The 17,888-nt window shown below is 34.2% G+C and overlaps 9 protein-coding genes across 9 annotated transcripts; 3 read left to right on the top strand and 6 right to left on the bottom strand.

Moving 5' to 3' along the window:
- Window positions 1–1,906: 1,906 nt before the first annotated feature.
- On the top strand, window positions 1,907–3,275 carry RO3G_17100 (uncharacterized protein; the record flags this gene model as incomplete). The annotated part of the gene is made up of 3 exons (XM_067671684.1): window positions 1,907–2,362; window positions 2,438–2,713; window positions 2,775–3,275. 3 exons carry the CDS (start codon window positions 1,907–1,909, stop codon window positions 3,273–3,275), a joined length of 1,233 nt encoding a protein of 410 aa, XP_067527898.1.
- Window positions 3,276–3,866: 591 nt separating this feature from the next.
- Window positions 3,867–5,087, bottom strand: RO3G_17099 (uncharacterized protein; the record flags this gene model as incomplete). The annotated part of the gene is made up of 5 exons (XM_067671683.1): window positions 3,867–3,987; window positions 4,039–4,354; window positions 4,700–4,730; window positions 4,781–4,977; window positions 5,030–5,087. 5 exons carry the CDS (start codon window positions 5,085–5,087, stop codon window positions 3,867–3,869), a joined length of 723 nt encoding a protein of 240 aa, XP_067527897.1.
- A 995-nt stretch (window positions 5,088–6,082) lies between these two features.
- RO3G_17098 (uncharacterized protein) lies at window positions 6,083–6,319 on the bottom strand (the record flags this gene model as incomplete). The annotated part of the gene is made up of 1 exon (XM_067671682.1): window positions 6,083–6,319. The coding sequence occupies one exon, from the start codon at window positions 6,317–6,319 to the stop codon at window positions 6,083–6,085; it is 237 nt and encodes a 78-aa protein (XP_067527896.1).
- Window positions 6,320–6,703: 384 nt separating this feature from the next.
- Window positions 6,704–7,408, bottom strand: RO3G_17097 (uncharacterized protein; the record flags this gene model as incomplete). The annotated part of the gene is made up of 1 exon (XM_067671681.1): window positions 6,704–7,408. The coding sequence occupies one exon, from the start codon at window positions 7,406–7,408 to the stop codon at window positions 6,704–6,706; it is 705 nt and encodes a 234-aa protein (XP_067527895.1).
- Window positions 7,409–9,137: 1,729 nt separating this feature from the next.
- Window positions 9,138–10,066, bottom strand: RO3G_17096 (uncharacterized protein; the record flags this gene model as incomplete). Its single annotated transcript, XM_067671680.1, has 3 exons — window positions 9,138–9,458; window positions 9,512–9,933; window positions 9,982–10,066. The coding sequence occupies 3 exons, from the start codon at window positions 10,064–10,066 to the stop codon at window positions 9,138–9,140; spliced, it is 828 nt and encodes a 275-aa protein (XP_067527894.1).
- A 1,026-nt stretch (window positions 10,067–11,092) lies between these two features.
- RO3G_17095 (uncharacterized protein) lies at window positions 11,093–12,079 on the top strand (the record flags this gene model as incomplete). Its single annotated transcript, XM_067671679.1, has 3 exons — window positions 11,093–11,244; window positions 11,422–11,899; window positions 12,074–12,079. 3 exons carry the CDS (start codon window positions 11,093–11,095, stop codon window positions 12,077–12,079), a joined length of 636 nt encoding a protein of 211 aa, XP_067527893.1.
- Window positions 12,080–12,679: 600 nt separating this feature from the next.
- Window positions 12,680–13,026, bottom strand: RO3G_17094 (uncharacterized protein; the record flags this gene model as incomplete). The annotated part of the gene is made up of 2 exons (XM_067671678.1): window positions 12,680–12,697; window positions 12,847–13,026. The coding sequence occupies 2 exons, from the start codon at window positions 13,024–13,026 to the stop codon at window positions 12,680–12,682; spliced, it is 198 nt and encodes a 65-aa protein (XP_067527892.1).
- Window positions 13,027–13,946: 920 nt separating this feature from the next.
- RO3G_17093 (uncharacterized protein) lies at window positions 13,947–14,948 on the bottom strand (the record flags this gene model as incomplete). Its single annotated transcript, XM_067671677.1, has 1 exon — window positions 13,947–14,948. One exon carries the CDS (start codon window positions 14,946–14,948, stop codon window positions 13,947–13,949), a length of 1,002 nt encoding a protein of 333 aa, XP_067527891.1.
- A 1,054-nt stretch (window positions 14,949–16,002) lies between these two features.
- RO3G_17092 (uncharacterized protein) lies at window positions 16,003–16,751 on the top strand (the record flags this gene model as incomplete). The annotated part of the gene is made up of 2 exons (XM_067671676.1): window positions 16,003–16,589; window positions 16,745–16,751. 2 exons carry the CDS (start codon window positions 16,003–16,005, stop codon window positions 16,749–16,751), a joined length of 594 nt encoding a protein of 197 aa, XP_067527890.1.
- Between the last annotated feature and the right edge of the window lie 1,137 nt (window positions 16,752–17,888).

Here is a 17,888-nt window from a genome sequence, read left to right as displayed (position 1 = left end):
TAAAGTTAAATGGAATTAAAAAAAAAAAAAAAAAGAGAGAGAGAAAGCGAAATATTCAATATAAATTACTTTGTCTTTGAAGCCATAGTCATTTGACTGTGTGAATTTGGAAGATTTCAATTCTGCCTTATACTAGTCTTTTATGTATACTTTTACTATTATTATCGCTTTATAATTCTCGGATACCAATATTATTGGCGAGCATTTTTCGGCAATCATGTGACTATTGCTTTTATCCTGTTTAGAACACACACAAAAAACTTGAATAGACTTTCCAGATTATTTCATTTACAGAGTACGTTTCATCTAATGGATATTGTTATTAACTATTTGTTTGATTAAGAATCTCACCCATGTTCTCAATAAAAATTGTACCTAATAACCCAAGAGTCCTTTTTTTAGGTTGTATAGTAAAAGGAAAACACATTTACTTATTGTGGCACTCCTTGAAAAGTCATAGTGGATAAAGTATGAGTATGAAAGATAAAGACGTACTCTTTTTTGTTATTATTATTGTTTTAACTGTAATATGCTACCTATTTTCTTCCTCTTCTCAAGTTAAATGTAAAAAAAGTATAGTTTATGAATTTGAATACGATTGCAGCATTTGAATAAATTAAATAAAAGGGGGTTGATGATTTACCCTGCAGTGTTATTAACAGTAGCATTACTGCATAATTATTAAGTTCTTTTTCTCCTTCAAAAGGGGGTATGCAGAGTATGCTTATTGATGCTTTAATATTAGGCTTGAAAAGAAGGTGTTATAATAAACAAAAGAAAAAAAAAAGATGCTTAAGCTGCATTATGTTATATAATTGTTTTTTATTATTAAAAAGACAGTTTATATTGATATTGATTCTTTCTTTTTTATATACAAAAGTAATGTATAAACTTACTGTCCAAGCTAGATACGTTTCCTCACATTTTATTATGAGAAGCCCATACTCAGTCACCATATCTAATCTTTAAACACAAACACGTTCTATTGTTATTTCTGAATTCTGGATTGTTTCGTGTCACATAAACTCAAATGAATATGCGATATTAAAAGGACTGTATAAAGACAAGATAGAATGAGCTCATAATAAAGAAGATAAGAAACCCATATTCTTCTTTAGTATTCTTGACTACAAATAAAACCAGTTTACTAAAAATACAATTAAAAGCTAGACTTCTAATAATAAAAACACCATCTATTACCTAATCTCAGAGTGATCATCCATCTATAATGACCCGAATTTCTGTGCTCATGATGCAACAGGTACGGAAACTACCTTTTGCTTCCGATAATATCTATTCTCCGAATGGAACTGTCTATCTTAAACATGATCAATCAAATAAAACTTGAATATTATTCTGAAATAATAGAACAACTCTTATTTAGATTATCTTTGTAAATAAACGCCATGAAAGGTCGAGATCACTCTCCCCATTCCTTCCATATGCAAATAACTTGATTAATACATTGAGAGAGATCACCTCTTTCTTAATATTACAAGTAAAGTTTATTATATGCACTCCCTTTATTCATAAAAAAGATATAAATAGAAACTCTTTTTTCTTTCTTTTTTTAGCTTCACAGAAAAAAAAATATGAACCATGAATCAATTTTATAAGATGTGTGTCTATAACTTGAAAGATAATGAAACAATGAATAATGAGAAATAAAATGGAAATAAAATAGAAAAACAAAAAAGACACAATGAAATAGAAAATGTTAAGGGCTACTTCAAGCATGAAACTAGTTTTTTTACATGTCTTCTCTCTTTCTATTTTAGTTTCTTTATCATTAATATTCAACCCCTAAATTGAACCAATTTTTATTAGTATGGATCATTATATATAAGGGGTGAACCTCTTTATTTTTCTTTTTTTTTTTTATTTTGTTTTGTTTTTAGTAAACGTTATGTGGAAATATCAAGCCTTACTTCTTTCATTTACAAGTACAATTGCCCTTGGTGCTATTGATCTTTCTTCATTTCCAACCAAGACCGATCCAACTCGTCTACTACTTCCCGCTATCCCTCAAACAACCTCTCATGATGTTGCTACTGAATGTACTTTTTACCAATCCAACTTTACTATTCAAAAGGATCAATGGCCAACTGTTTGGGATATTGCTACTAGTAACAACATGAATACTTCTTCTGAATTCACTCGACTTTATAACTCTATTGATTGGTCCAAGGCACCTAATGTCCCTGTGCGCAAATTAAATGCAGCAGGAGGTTTAGACTTGACTGGCTATGATACTGTTAATGATCCTGCTTGTTGGTGGTCTGCTACTCAATGCACCAAGCCAAAATCTCAGAATACCAATGCTGATATCGTAAACTGTCCAGAACCAGAAACATGGGGACTTGTAAGTATCGCTTCTCCTTATTAATATCAGCTCCCTAAAACTTTTTTTTTTTTCCTTCTCTACTCCTTTTTATAGACATTTGATGACGGACCTAATTGTTCTCATAACGCTTTTTATGATTATCTTCAGCAGAACAATCAAAAGGCTTCTATGTTTTATATTGGTTCTAATGTACTCAATTGGCCTTATGGTGCTCTTCGTGGCTTAAAAGATGGCCATCATCTTTGTGGTCATACTTGGTCTCATAAAATGATGACAACTTTAAATAATCAAGAAGTATTGGCAGAGTTATACTATACTGCAAAAGCAATCAAATACGTTACTGGTGTTACTCCTCTTTATTGGCGCCCTGTAAGCTCATACCGATTATTCTTGTCGTTTGATCCTAATGACTATTATTATTATCAATTAGGCTTTAGGTGATCTGGATGATCGTGTGCGTTGGATTGCTACACAACTCAATATGACAGCAATGCTTTGGAACTTGGATACAAATGATTGGGCAGCTGGAACAACCCCTGGTATTACTGCAGATACAGTCAATCAAAAATACTTGGACTATATTCAAATGGGTCGAAACGGTACTTTCCAATCCAAGGGAAACATTGTTCTTTCTCATGAAATCAACAATATGACCATGGACTTCTTTATGAAGCATTATCCTGAGATCAAAAAGTCTTATAAACATGTCACTGATGTTGCTACATGCATGAACATTTCAAACCCTTATTTCGAAAAAGTCATCACATTTGCAAACTTTGATGTGAGTACAACAAAGAATGTCTCAAGCGTTACTGGTTCAGGTGTTGTTCCTGGTGCTTCTGGTTCCCCTATTAGTGGTGCTAGTACTTATATTCCTCAGTGGAAGGTCACCCTTTTAACTGTTATCTTTTTTGCTGCACTTGTCCTTTAAATATAATAAATTTACATAAAATAGAGATAAAATAAAAAAATCTTTTTCTTTCATGCTAAAACATTTCATAAAGCGTTCATTTACGACAAAAGGTATAGAATAATGCAGTACAATAGAAAATTAAAATAAAATATTTCTCTTTATCAGTAGACAAACATTGCTTGGTAAAAAATAGTGATGATTTAGAGTTTATTTCTCATAATGTGCATAGCCTTTAAAACCAACATGGTCAATAAAGTCCTTGATGGAGCCTCTAGGAGAACCGATTAGCGATAAAGAATTCAAACATTTGTTAAAGCTTGCACGTTTAAATATATCAAAAGAGAAGGAAGTTCAATTAAAATCAGAAATAGATCAATTAACACAATTCACTGAACACATCAAATTACATGATTTTAAAGATGTTCAACCATTAACACATATTTGCTAACAAGATGTAGGGCTTTTACTTCGAGATGACAATAAAATAGGACAAGATAAAGTCAAAGGTCGAGAGTTACTATTAAAAGCAGCAAAGAAGAGTGGTAACTTTTATGTTGTCAAAGGGTCCATGCCAAATTCAGAATAATAATAATAATAAAAAATGTCTATCTAAGAAGGAACACTACCAGCATTTCTCTTTTCATCTAATTCCTTCTTTGTTTGTTCTTCCATCTTTCTAATATCTTCAATTGTTAAACCAAACCATCTATCTGTCCAACAGAATAATTGTCTATTCCATCATCATTAGCCTCTAATGTGTACTCTATTATAAATATTTTACCTGTGGAAAGTGGTGAATAAATTTTTAATAGAGTTTGCAATAAACTTTTCTACTTTTCCTTGTATTCCAAACCATTTGAATTCGATATAAACAAGTTTATAACAAGTCATAACAGGTTCGCATTTTTGCTTCCATAAAGGATCTGTCAATGGTCCACGTCCTGTCTTTTCTGACTTAAAAAGCTTGGGATCTTCATCTTTTTTATAATCTTTGGATTCGATATGATCATTAGCGATATCGATAATATGTACATTACGCTTCTTGAGATCCTCGTCGGATATCTTAAGCGCATTCTCTAATTCACCGCGAGATCCATCTACATGTAATGTCTCATAGACAATCGAAAAATTCTTTCCCATCCAACGATTCTATGTTATCTCTTAGTAAAAAACATCACATGTAAGCCATAATGTAATTTTTACCGTTAAAACTACAAAGTAACGAAGTAGACATGAGAACAGTCAGTAAAATCTAATCTAATCATCTCCCTTTTGCTCCTTTTTCGTTATCTCTTTATCACACAACCTCACTTCTTTCTCTTTTAAGTTCCGCCTTATCCCTTTAATTACGTCAATTTTGTTCACGGTTGCCAAGCATTTCATTTCCCCTCCTCCTTATTCTCCTTTTTAAACTACACTCCTTTAGCTTATTATGTAATTACCTGTTTTACAATAAGGATAGGCATTCCAGGCCTAAGAGATAAAATTGAATTAGATCATATAAACAATCTTATCAAATTTACCTCTTCATGAAGTTCAAGCGAACCAGCAGGAGCAATAGAGCTTACAATAGAAGGTACACGAGATTCTAAGCGATAAATTTTGTACGTATATTGTCCCTTTTCACCAGGCTTTTCATAAGGCTCGTTTTTAACTACTTCAACACCTTCACCTCCACCAGTAGAATTTTTAGATGCCATAGCAGTAGCATATAGTTGGGCTTTTTTTGATAGATTAGATGAAGTAAACAGATGGAGTTTCAGTTTATTTACCAACTTGGTATTCTTTTTCAGTACAGTTGTTAATAACACGGTATTCGTTAATAATCATTTTTTAAAAGGAGGAAAGAGAAAGAAAGATAATAATGGCTGGGATTCTTTTTTTAAAAATAAATTTTTTACCCAAAAAATAATGCGATTCACGTTTTTACTTGTTCAAAAAAAGTTGTTCATTTTTTTTTTGTTCTCAGCTATTGTTTAAATGAATAGCACAAAGTTTTGATTTTTTATTCAATTCTTTACAAAAGTTCAAATAAGTGAATTGCGAGCAACACTCGAAAGAAATACATGGAAGTATAAATGGGTATTAATAATTTTCATATTCCATACCATAAGCCAGAACTCTGCTGAAAGTATATGAATATATTTTGGTAATTGATAACAAAGTTTCACGGAGGAACATGATTGTATACACACTGCACATGCTATGAAGTAAAGGGGGAAAATAAACTTGATAGAATTACATTTGGCTTCATATTATATTATCAAATGAATTCAAAAGCTCTTTAATTTTTAAATAAATTTTATGATATCATATTTATTATATGCTCGTAGCGGAAGATAGACAACAGTCAGTAAGTTGCGGATATTTCACTAAAGATTAAAAGTCTTTACAGTATTTTAATTTAAAATGAGATGATTTAATAATTTTTTTTTTTATGGATGAAAATTTTAATGTTTATTAAAACTCATCAAAGAGTATAAGGATTAAGAGCGATACAAGCGTATTAAACAATGATTTGTCGCGAAAATACAAAAGAAATTAGCATAGAGAATTGTAAGCAGATAGTTTCAATAGCTCCTTCTGGATTTGATTGAGGACAATCTCATCCACGACAGGAGTCTGTGAGATGATTTAATAAAATAAGTTAGACGGCTTAAAAGATAAAAGAGATGAACGCCAAATTTTTTTTGAGACAAGTGAGCAAAACAAATTAGACTATGCAGGTTCTTTTTGTAGACACATGTTCAAAAAAATGTTGACGAGCAACCGCTTATATTATTGTTCAAAGACTTACACTGTATCTGGGATTAATGCAGCGGTAACTACAAAAGATTGTTTGGTCTTTTTGTCGGTCGACTAGTGCTAGCTGATGATGATGATATATTCTTTCTTTTAGAGTTGGTGGAGAGAGATTTTTTCGATCTGCAGAAACGTTCTGGTCTTTCACCATTTGTACGCAGGCTAAAAAGGATATGTCTAAAGTTTAATGTAGCAGCCATATCACAATTCCAAAGACGACGAAGAGGAATTTTAGCAGTAGTTTCTACTGTACTGGTCATAACCTTTAAACATTGTTGGTTTTTGCATCTGAGTAAATATTATGAAAGCTTTTTTTTTTTTTTTTTTTTTTTTTTTTTTTTTTTTACTTGTATATAAAAAGCACTTACCTTAAAAGGCCATGACGATCTACAACGGGATGCTTTTCTCTTTGATATGGTCTAGGGTTCTGTGCTTTTTTAAACGTTTCAGGTTCACCGTTCTGGCAAGAAGGGCACAAACTAGAAGTTCGGAACTCGTCAAGGAGGTACACCTGGAAGCCTTCTTTGGCTAGCATTCTTCTCATTCCGACGCCTCTAATAGGTTCATGATACTTTACATTTCCTGCCGACCAGTTACCAAGTATTAAAATAGAATCATCCCAAAATTTCTCTCTAAGCTTCTGGCTACCCTTTGTGTGCTTGTTGCTGATTGATGAAGCTTGAGAACTTCATATTTCTAAAGGGTAAGAAACCATCGGCACACTGATCTTCTGCTGCAGGGCGATCTTCATTTAAATAGTACGCTTTCATGACTGGAATTACTTTGGCTCTTTCTTGAAGATACTCGACAAACTTGTCTTTGTTGACAGTTGAAGATTTGAAATGCGACAGGGAAAGCTCGGCTACAATCACTTCGTCTCTCTTCAAGTTGTTCCTGAGCTTCCTGAATTTTCTGGATTTAGTTTCGACTGCTTTTTGGTAGCTTGTATATCGGTAAATCATTTTATTTTCAACAGTTCTCTTTTCATGCATACAGCAAAGCAAGTCTCGACGGCCAGGATCAATTAATACACATTTGCCAACACCAGCCAACAAATCTTCTTTTCCCAACTTCTCAATGTACTGGAATTCGTCTGCTTCAGTAGAATTTGGCTTTCCGCAACTGTTGCCACCTTTCTTCTTCGTATCGTAGTTTTGCTTTAATACTGACACACCTACGCCATTTGTGTATATCGTACCTCTAAACTTCATGATCTTTCTTTCTCCTTGTGGTTTCATCGCCTCTGGTGTAACATCAAGAACGGCTCCCCATACTACTTCTTTATCCAAGTGGCTGACGATGGAATTCTTCAAGATTTGAGTATTTAAAATATACGTATCAATCGTCATGTACGATGGTATGAAACCTTTTCTAAATGGAAAGCAACTGAACGATTTGTTTTGAAGCGCTTTGCACACGCTTGATAGTCTACAGTACACTTTTATGTGCTTGAGAGGGTTAGCTTTACAGTCGTAGTAAATTGAGCCTTTCGCAAATTGATAATCCGTCGAATATGAGTCAAAAAAGATTACGGATTTTATCTAAATCATTTGAGGAGAAAAGCTCTCTAGGCATATCTTCAATGTTTCTTGACGATATAGCCAACTTGACCTTGCTTATCTGCTCTATTATTGTCTTTATAGTTGCCGCAATCTCCTTCTCTGTTCCCCGTTTTCCTTCATCTCGCTTTTCAGCGCCTTGATTCTTTCGTTCTTCTTTAAGAACAAGTTAAGAAACATTCGAACTTTGTTTCCGAATTGAACCTTGATCCCATTCAGATAAGCAGTGACGACCTTTACCACTTCATAAGAGGCTATCTGATTAGCATACTTCATATTAACTGGCTCGTACGAACAGCACTGAAAGTACTGGTATCGATGGTTGAGTACTAGTCCTTTGTAAGTTCTTGATTTTGTCGAAGCTTTCTGTTTGTCTGGCTTGTAGTTATTGAGGAGTGACAAAAAGTCTTCTTTAAAAAAAGTCAACATTAATAAAATTCTCCAAGGGAAACGCAGGGTTATTTTCCAGTTCATGAATAAAAATGTACTTCAAAAAGGAGAATGTATGTGACACAAGGGTATGAACACTAGCTACAAGCGTCTTGAGTAGCGGAATATATTGTGGCTCCCATCCAATACCAACCATTGAACTTTTAACTGTTATGATCTTTAGAGGCAGTTCCATAAAGAAAAGATAAACTGACAGGATTTTTATTATTGTTGTCATTTATGCTATCATTATCTTTTGACAACATATTGTCACTGATAGAGTGGAGTTAGAACAATGAAACAATTCTACCTATAAGCTTATACTATATGATATGATGAATAATGAACAAATAGTCCAGTACTTTATAACATAATGTCTTGATGATTGAATTATAAACTCTGTTCCTCTTAGACATTATGAAGAAAGTGCTTACACTGTTGTCATTTCAGATACAATACTACAAAGCTAATGATATGTGTGCATACAGCCAATTGCTCAATTACATTGTACTCCACAGTAAAAGGTGGAGAATGACAGTATGATAAAAAAAATCGTATACAAAAGAAACCTGCATTATCTAATTTGTTTTGTTCACTTGTCTCAAAAAAATTTAGTGTTCGTCTCTTTTAAAGTGTCTAATTTATTTTATTAAATCGTCTCATATTAGATTAAAATTGTATAAAATTTGACAGCAATTGTATCACGTGGGTAAACTTAATTATTAACTAATAACAACAAACTAAGATCCATTGCAAAATAATGTTAATAAGAAAAGCTGTTAAAATGCTACCTCAAAGTCAAATTAAACATTTTAATAGCTTTTATAGATGTTTGAATACCTTCAACAGTTAATTGTCCTGTATGATTTTATTGGGTTTAAATACTTTTTAGTTGAATGTTCCTGATATTTAAGACTAAACTTGTACTTTGCTTTTCATCATGAATAAATTTTATTAAATTGAAAATAACCGTTAAATAAAGAATTCATCTTTTTTTTAAAAGTGTTATACATGTATCTACATGCTCCCAAAAAATAAATTTATTATTACACACAATCTAACAAAATTCACTATTTCTTCTTTTTATGTTTTAAGCATTTCCAACATTGAGAAGCAAGTTGGAGCCTTGCTTGTTATTAGGTAAATAAGTAACATTACTAGCTTGAGATAATGTTTGTGCAATTTCCTTTGAAGCTTCAATCTTTCTAAAGGCAATGAATCCATCGCCAGCCTTAGAAAGAGCAGAGGAAATCATCTCAGCAGCTTGAGAGTCACCTTCGGCACGAATGATGGCTGCTTGCTTTTCTTGTTCTGCGCGTTCAACAATGAATTTAGCACGCTCAGCTTCTTGTTGAGCAATTTGCTTTTGTTCAACGGCGTTAGTGAACTCTCTACCAAATGTCATGTGCGTCTACCAAGCTTTTGTTAGTTTTCATATTTGTAAAATATTCCTATACAACTCACAATAGACACATCTTCCAATGCAATGTTGAATTCTCTAGCACGCTTATATAGTTCTTCACGAATCTTTGCAGAAACAACTTCACGTTGAGTGATCAATTCAGAAGCATCAAACTGCGCAACAATAGACTTCAACACTTCATTACCAATAGAGGGCAGAACTCTTTCATCATAATCTTCACCCAAGTTTTGATAGATAGTTGACAAATTCTTGAGTTCTGGACGGTGTAATACACGAAGCGTCAAAGAAACCATTTGCATATCTTTGGAACCTGTGGTTGTAGAAATGTTGCGAGGCTTCGTACGGACATCAAACAAAACGGCACGTTGAAGCCATGGAACTAAAAAGTGAGTGCCTTCACCTACTGAAGTTTGTTTGACACCTTGAATACGGTCGAAAATAACGGCACGATAACCACCCTGGACTGAAAAAAAATGTCAAAAAAAGTTTAATTAAACGCTTTACTTCTTACCATCATACATGGCTGACTGAACCCCACCAACAAGAAGGCCTGCAGGGATAGCAAGTTTAGCAATCTTTTCAAGAACGGCAGCCATTATTGAAGCTTTTTTTATAAAGAAAAAAAATAGTTGAAGCATCCCCCCTCCTACATGTTCAAGAATTGTGACTTTGGCTGAGTATGAAAAACGGTATAGGATTTATTTAATGAAAGTTTGAACTTGAAGCCAAAATCATGATTGTACAGGCAAAAATAGCCAAGATACCAGCCATAACGTAACTCCCCCAACCTGCTTCCACATGAGTGGCTTGTTGTATTAACAAGTTTTGATTTTTAAAATATTTTCCTAAACCAACAAAAAAGCAACCTAATCCTACGGCAATAAATATGTAACCAATGGGCCGCTCCGGATTATTATGATCTTGATTACTTTCATTAGAAGAGGAACTTGGAAGTCGAAATTGTAATAGAATAGTAAAACCTATGCATATAAATTTGGTTTTTACTTCCTATTTCATAGTTTTCTTTTCTGTCAAACCTAAGATGACAAGTGTACAAGAAAGACGAAACCAAGTCAGCCAATTTCGTTCATTAGCAAGCATGTCTCTTGCCATACTAACATTATTGCTGGTAATGATAGAATAGTCAAACACATCTTCAGCAAGCGTTGAACTAAATACTTGGTCTTTCTTTGCAAACTCTAGTGGTTGAACAGCAGCAGTTGAAGGTCCTGCCTCGCGATTCATAAAAAAAAAATGCAGAGCGGCAAGAAAAAAAAACTTTTTTAGTGCTTTTTTCTCGTTTATAAACATGTCAAGTGATCCTGTTATTGTAGATTGTGATGGAAAAAATTGTGAAATATGCCACTCGACCGATTGGAAATATACTTGTCCGCGTTGTTTAATCCATACATGCTCAGTATCTTGCGTAAAAAAGCACAAGTTGGAAACACAATGTTCAGGCGAAAGAGATAAAACAAGTTATGTTCCTTTAAAAGAATATAACGAGTCAAATATGATGAGTGGTAAACAATATGAATATGCTATATATATAGCTTACTAAAGAAGAGAATATAAGAATAGATTATACTTATCTAGAGGATGTTTCAAGACAATCAGATAATATGAGTCGTACTAATCGTGATTTCATATCAAGCTATACAAAGAATAAGCTTAAAACACTCAACAGACAAGCTAATTATTTGGGTATAAAACACTTTTCACTTCCTATTGGCATGACAAGACATCAGCAAAATCAAAGTAATTATAATTCAAAGTAATGTAAACTTAACCTTATTTATGATTGTAGAACTAATGTACTCATATGTAGATCAAGGCAGATCTATTGGTCAATTGAATCAATCTATTATTGCGATAACGAGAAACATCAATACTTGGAACATGGGTTAGTAGTGCAAGTTATTACAACAATACTTAATAACGTTGTCATTAGATTTCCAGGTAATAGAACTTGCAAGGATTTTTTTCAAAACATACTTTTTTTTGATACGCCACGTGGAAAAGATTCTTACAGTATAATACGACATCAGTTAAAATATTTTATTGATGCTGGATTACACCAATTTAAAGTAGCTCTTAAAAAAGAAAAAGCACCAAAAGGGCATTTTGTTGATATTACAGATGTGATGGACATGTCCTTTTTAGATATATTAAGAGGTGAAGTCATTGTGGAATATCCTACTCTTCATATTTGGTTAAAAAGCGATCCACAACCTACTGATATCCTATTATTGGAAGAGAAACGGGTGCTCGTAAGACCCTTAAAACGATCACGACAAGAAGATGATAATATAAAAGAAGAAGGAGAAAAGAAGCAAAAATTGAGCATTGAAGAAGATGATCATATTACAGAAGATGACCAAGATGAAAATGATAATAGAGTAAAAGAAAAGGATGAAAATGAATTGGAAGTAAAGGATGAAGATGAAATAGAAGCAAAAGAGGAATATAAAGTTAACGAAACAAAAAAGGAAGGACTGAGTGCATAAAGGGAAGAATGACAATAATAAAATAATGAAATGTAATTGATGTGTTTATGTACGTAAATCTGTATATTCAAGGCCTATTTTTATAATTTTTTATAGTATTAAAGCTTAGCTTAAGCATTGACAATCACTCTTTATGACCAACAAAACAATATTACAAATATTCTTTCATTACTATTTTGCATGTAAATGTAGAGCAGCTTGGTCTTGGCTGTGTTTCTGTAACAGAAAGTGATGCTGGGCATCTGTTAATAGCAACATTGCTATACAAGATGCAATACAGATTTTGTTATGTTCTGGCAAAGTAATTTAAAGATAGCAATAAAACCAAAAGAATACTTTTTGAGACTGAACTTTATTTAAGACAACCTTAATTGTTAAAAAGAAACCATTACAAAGTCTACTATTTATATTCTTCTATCAGTTGGCGGGTAAATGAGTAGTTATGAGCGTAGATCCAATCATTGACACGTTTGATTGAAGAATGATCACTGAATCGATTATGAAAATTTTTAATTCGTTGTTTTTATAGATCTTATTGTTCTTTAACTGATCTGGGAGAATTATCCCATCTTCATTGAGAGGAAAGATATATTTATATGAAATGCCTCCAGTCAGATCAAAGTTGACTAGGTACCTGATCCATTACTATTCATTTACAGAAATGATGAATAGTAAAGATCATGACTTATTTAGTGTTCATGTTTACTTTATAGAATGAATCTAATAGTGATAGTTTTATATAAAATGAAGAAGAATATATTTTATTTAATAAAGATTTAAATTATTATCTTTTATCAATTTTAATATACTTCTTTTAGTTGTGATTATTCAATGTCCGTTATGATCAGACTCTGTTCTACAACACTCACCTTATCAAACAGACATTGGAGCACACCAAGTAGAGCAGGAGAGACGTAGGTTTCGAGAGCACGCCAGATGATTGCTCGATCAACAGTGTCATAAGCAGACTTGATGTCCAAGAACGCAAAAACAGGAGGTTCACCATGATGATCGATAGCATGCTGTCTACAGAGCTCTGTTGTAAACATAGTTATTTTCTATAAGATATCAGTTGTATTAAAATAAATAACGATACACAAAAGATTAAACTATGATTGAACAATTCCACACGTTTTCCAAATTTAGAACAATAAGATCAGTATTTGTCATCCTAGCGAGTCTAATCAATTGTCAACCCTAAAAGTAATTAGATCAAAGTTAATTGACTGGTTATTATTTCTATTGTTCAACTCCAGATGCATATATTAGAACATCGACAAGCTTTAGCTTAATCATTGGTTCTTCAGCACGACATCGTTGCCGAGTCTATATCTTTTATATCTACGCTCACAAAGAATATAAATAGATGCCAACTTTTTATCCATTAAACGGGGCTCTTTTGCAATATAAAGAAATCTGCAATAAAGAAGGATTTTAATTTTATATTGCTGCTATTGTTTTTTTGTTTAATTTTTTATTTAATCTTGCGATTAAAACAAGCTCATTCAGACAGAGGGCTTGATCCAGAGCACTACGACTATGACGGAAGCCGCCTTGGACTGGGTCGAGTGGTGGAGCCGTGTCTTCAATAGTTGTCTGCAAGCACAGTTCAAAGAGCTTTCGTAATACCGATGTCAGGCTGATCGGTCGATAGTTTGCTGGTAGCAGAGGTGTCGTATTTACCCCATTAAATACTTATTATTCGTATGAGATTACTCAAATCTTATATAAAAAATAACAAGTACTGAATACATAATATTATATATTACATATTCTCTAAGACTCATTTACAATATTAACCATATACAATATTTATATTATTCAAGTTCAATATTAAAATTGACCTTGAACTCACTTCGGTCCCTGAATAATTTTATTTCCTATATAAAGGCGTAGTTTGATTAAATGAGTTCTCTCTCTCGTCTTGAAATCTAATAAAGAGGTTACATAGAGACTCATTCACTAGTTTTCAAGCACTATCTCCCTTTTTATTCTCAAATTTATTATCTGCAAATATCTCAAGAGGATCACCCTTCTTGTAGATGGGAACCACTTGAGCAGTGCACCACGCAGCAGGGACAGCAGACCATATCCAGCAGAGACGAAAGAGCAGGGTCAAGACAGGAACCAGATCATCAACAATCGGTAGTAGCATCTCTGTTCGTAAGTGGTCACAACCAGGAGCCTTGCGACGTGAGAGACGTTTGAGAAGTGCAGTGCGCACCGTCTCGGTATCCACTGGACACGGATCATCTTCAGGACAATGAGGACCAGAGGGAATTGGTGGTGCATTGTACCTAGTCGGCGGTAGAGACGAGCCAGAGAATACTTGTTGCAAGTGGTTAGCCATGGTTGTAGCTGCAACAGTGGGGCCTTCCGGATGAGAGTAGGATGGAGACAGTGTGCGGTTTCGCCTAATCCTCTTGATAGTGGCAGTGGTATCAGACAGCGGGCCAGAAGACAGAGTTTCGCAAAACTGCTTCCAAGTAGCACGGCGACGACAGTACAGAGCACTCTTGAACCGTTTGGCAGCGACTTCGTATTCTTGCCATCGAAGTACTTTGTTGATACCAGCAGCTCGCTTCCACTTGCGACGGGTTTGCTCACGACGGTCAAATAGCGTTTGGAGATCATCAGTCCAGAACCAGACATTGCCAGAACCACGAGGCTTCCTTTGGCCAACAGAGTCATCCAGACAAGAGTGAATGATGGTGGTCAGCTCTTTGGCAAGGACATCCATATCGGGTGCTATGATGTTGGTAAGTGATGCATATGTTGTCAAGCATTCACGAAACGGTTGGATACGGTCCCGGAAGAGGCCAACATAGAGGCAGTCAGGTTCGGTCAGCCTACTCAGATTCCACAAACGACGAGGGTGAGCAGGTGGAGGTGGTTGAGGAGGCAGGGCACATGATAACAACACAGGATGGTGATCGGAACCAAGAGACAGTTCTTCGTGTACTAGCATCATGGGATTCACCAGTTGTTGTGAACTGAGAAACAAGTCGATGACACTTGTTTTGTTCACAAAAATAAGAATGGAGATTTCAATAGGACCCAAAATTATATCTGATTTTATTTAATAATATATGTCCAGAGTTTATATACTTTTCACAGTGTAGATATTAATATATGTACTATGCGGATGGCGAAATGCCCACAGCCTTATGCAGATGGCTAAATGTTATATTCTATTATGCAGATCCTTATATAATTTAATATAAGCACTTGCTCCTCATTCACCAGTCTATTTTGGTAGATATACATACAGTAGGTCAAAAAACTGCTGCAAGGAATTGCAAAATTCCGGTTTTACAGCTGGTTTTCCATGGGTACTGCACCAAACTATCCCAAATTTTGACTGTTTGTACCTCAATGGAAAGTGCATTTATTCGTCGATTATCGGATATGGGCAATGGTTATTGGTGGAATTTGAGATCGCTAAAGGTAGTATTATGAACATCCGACATTTTTTACTTGTTCAGATATGTTTGAAATGACGAATTTTAATACGACCCAACCGGTTGCTATCATAATTTTTCACATTCTTGACATGATTAGAATGTTGCCAGTATATAAAAGCGCTTACAATTCCTTTATTTTAAATTTTATATTTCCTTACTTAAATTATTTCTCTTTTTTACCTTATTACCAATCGCATGCCTAAACGACTGCCAGAAGGAAAAGTAGACGATCTCAAGCAAGCATTAACTGGATCCACATCAACGTACGATATTGCTAAAGAAATTGGAGTACATGAATCAACTGTCAGTAGATACTCTAGACGGTTGTTTCCAAATAGGACAAAAAGCATAGGTGGTAGACCTACAGTAGTCTCCAAAGTGACGAAGCGGTTAATAAAAAGAAAAGTCATTGAAGGGGTTTTAAAGACTGCCAAAGAGGTACACCGGGAGCTGGTTCAACTTGGCTACGATATCTCATACCAGTCAGCAATTAACGTACTGAAATCAATGGAGTTCCATTCTTCAATAAAAAAAAAGAAGCCGTTTTTGACAAAAGCTCATATGCAGCATCGATTAGAATGGGCCAAGAAGCATCAGGATTGGACAGTAGAAGAATGGCGAAAAGTCGTCTTTTCTGATGAAACCAAGATCAACGTATGGGGCTCTGATGGCTGTAAGTATTATTGGAAAAGACCAAATGATCCTCTTCAACCGCATCATCTAGAACTTACAGTCAAGCATGGAGCAGGCAAATTGATGATGTGGGGCTGTATAACTTCTGAAGGACCAGGATATGCTTGTCAAATTTACGATGGGAACATGAACGCGAATGTTTATCAGCATATATTGGACACTACGCTTCGTGATACTATGCAATACTACAATTTCAACTGGTCTAACGTTTACTTTCAGCATGATAATGATCCAAAGCACAAGGCAAAATCTACAATAGACTGGTTAGATAATCATCAAGTGCGGTATATTAGCGATTGGCCAGCTCAGAGTCCGGACTTAAATCCAATAGAACACGTATGGCATCAATTGAAGTTGAAGCTCAGCTGTTACGAACGTAGAGCAAAGAATACGGATGAGCTTTGGGAACGAGTGGAAAAAGTATGGAATGGCTTTGACAAAGATCTTTGCCAAAGGTATATCGATAGCATGCCGGCAAGAATTCAAGAGGTTATTAATAAAAAAGGAGGGTCAACTAAATATTAATAAATAAATTCATTCCGTCCAAATTTTCGTTTTTCCAAATTTTCAAATTGCGCATCTCATACTTCCTTCAATACTTATCCAATAGGGCTTAAACTCTTTCGGATTTCTCAAGACATGTAGAAGATTTACTATGTGGGAACAGAGGCAGTTTGTGCCATTGTAACAGGATGTGCGCTACAAAAACCAAGAAAAATGGATTCCTTGCAGCAGTTTTTTGACCTACTGTACATATTAATAAAACTACATTTCCATATACTCACACTATCAATCGTTAATAATGCTTGATTGCTATACAATGATTATCTTTGGAGCACAACAACACGGGTGATTGGCACTTCAGGCCACGATGGATAAATCATAATATCTACAGCTATAGCGGAGCTAGAATAACAATCCAAAAATAGAAACTAAGGTTATAAGGCAAGCAGAATCGAATGGCGCTGTTTAATTTTTGAAGTTCCGAATATTTCCCGATTTAGTCTAGAATAATGGGGCGTTTCTTATGTGAAGCACCTTTGTTCCCAGTTAGTTTTATATCATTTGGTACATCGGTAATTTTCAAAAATAGTAAGCACCATATAATATTTTTAAACATGTTTAACGGTCTTCCACTGCACATAATTGCTATATATAGAACAATATATTTGACAGAATATAATCAGATATTTCGAGTTTACGTCAATATATTTACAAATTTCATAAAATATATACTTCGTGTATTTTGCTCTAAATGTTAAGATATGTATGTGGAATACCGTGTTACTTTTGGTGACGCGCCGCTTCATTGTTCTTTCTACGATGATACACAAACATAACACCTTTCTATTGGACCTTACATGCTTGCGTTTTTCTTTGATACTACTCCTTTATTGGTTTATTGCCTTTAGTAATACTTCCTTATACGTCTATTTCTCTTGAATGTTACTTCTTCACTGGCTTATTGCCTTTTCGCAATACTTTCTTATTGGCTTATTATGATTATATATAACTCTGGATGGTTTATAGTAGGAAATAAAATAGGCTTAAAATACGGTATTATTGGTTAAAAATTTAGTTTTATTCGTTTATTTTGGGGCTTTATCGTCATATTGATTATATATTATTGGTTCATTTGTTTATTAAAAATGATACAAAAAGGCGGGAAAAGGAACAAGGGATCGATGGGAATAATGAAACAACACCTTTAAACGGTAGATACCAAAAATTTTTTTTTTCAAAATTGCACTTAC

This window comes from Rhizopus delemar, genomic scaffold, assembly GCF_000149305.1.
Source record: "Rhizopus delemar RA 99-880 supercont3.26 genomic scaffold, whole genome shotgun sequence".
NCBI lineage: Eukaryota > Fungi > Mucoromycota > Mucoromycetes > Mucorales > Rhizopodaceae > Rhizopus > Rhizopus delemar.
This window is presented reverse-complemented; position numbering and strand designations above follow the sequence as displayed.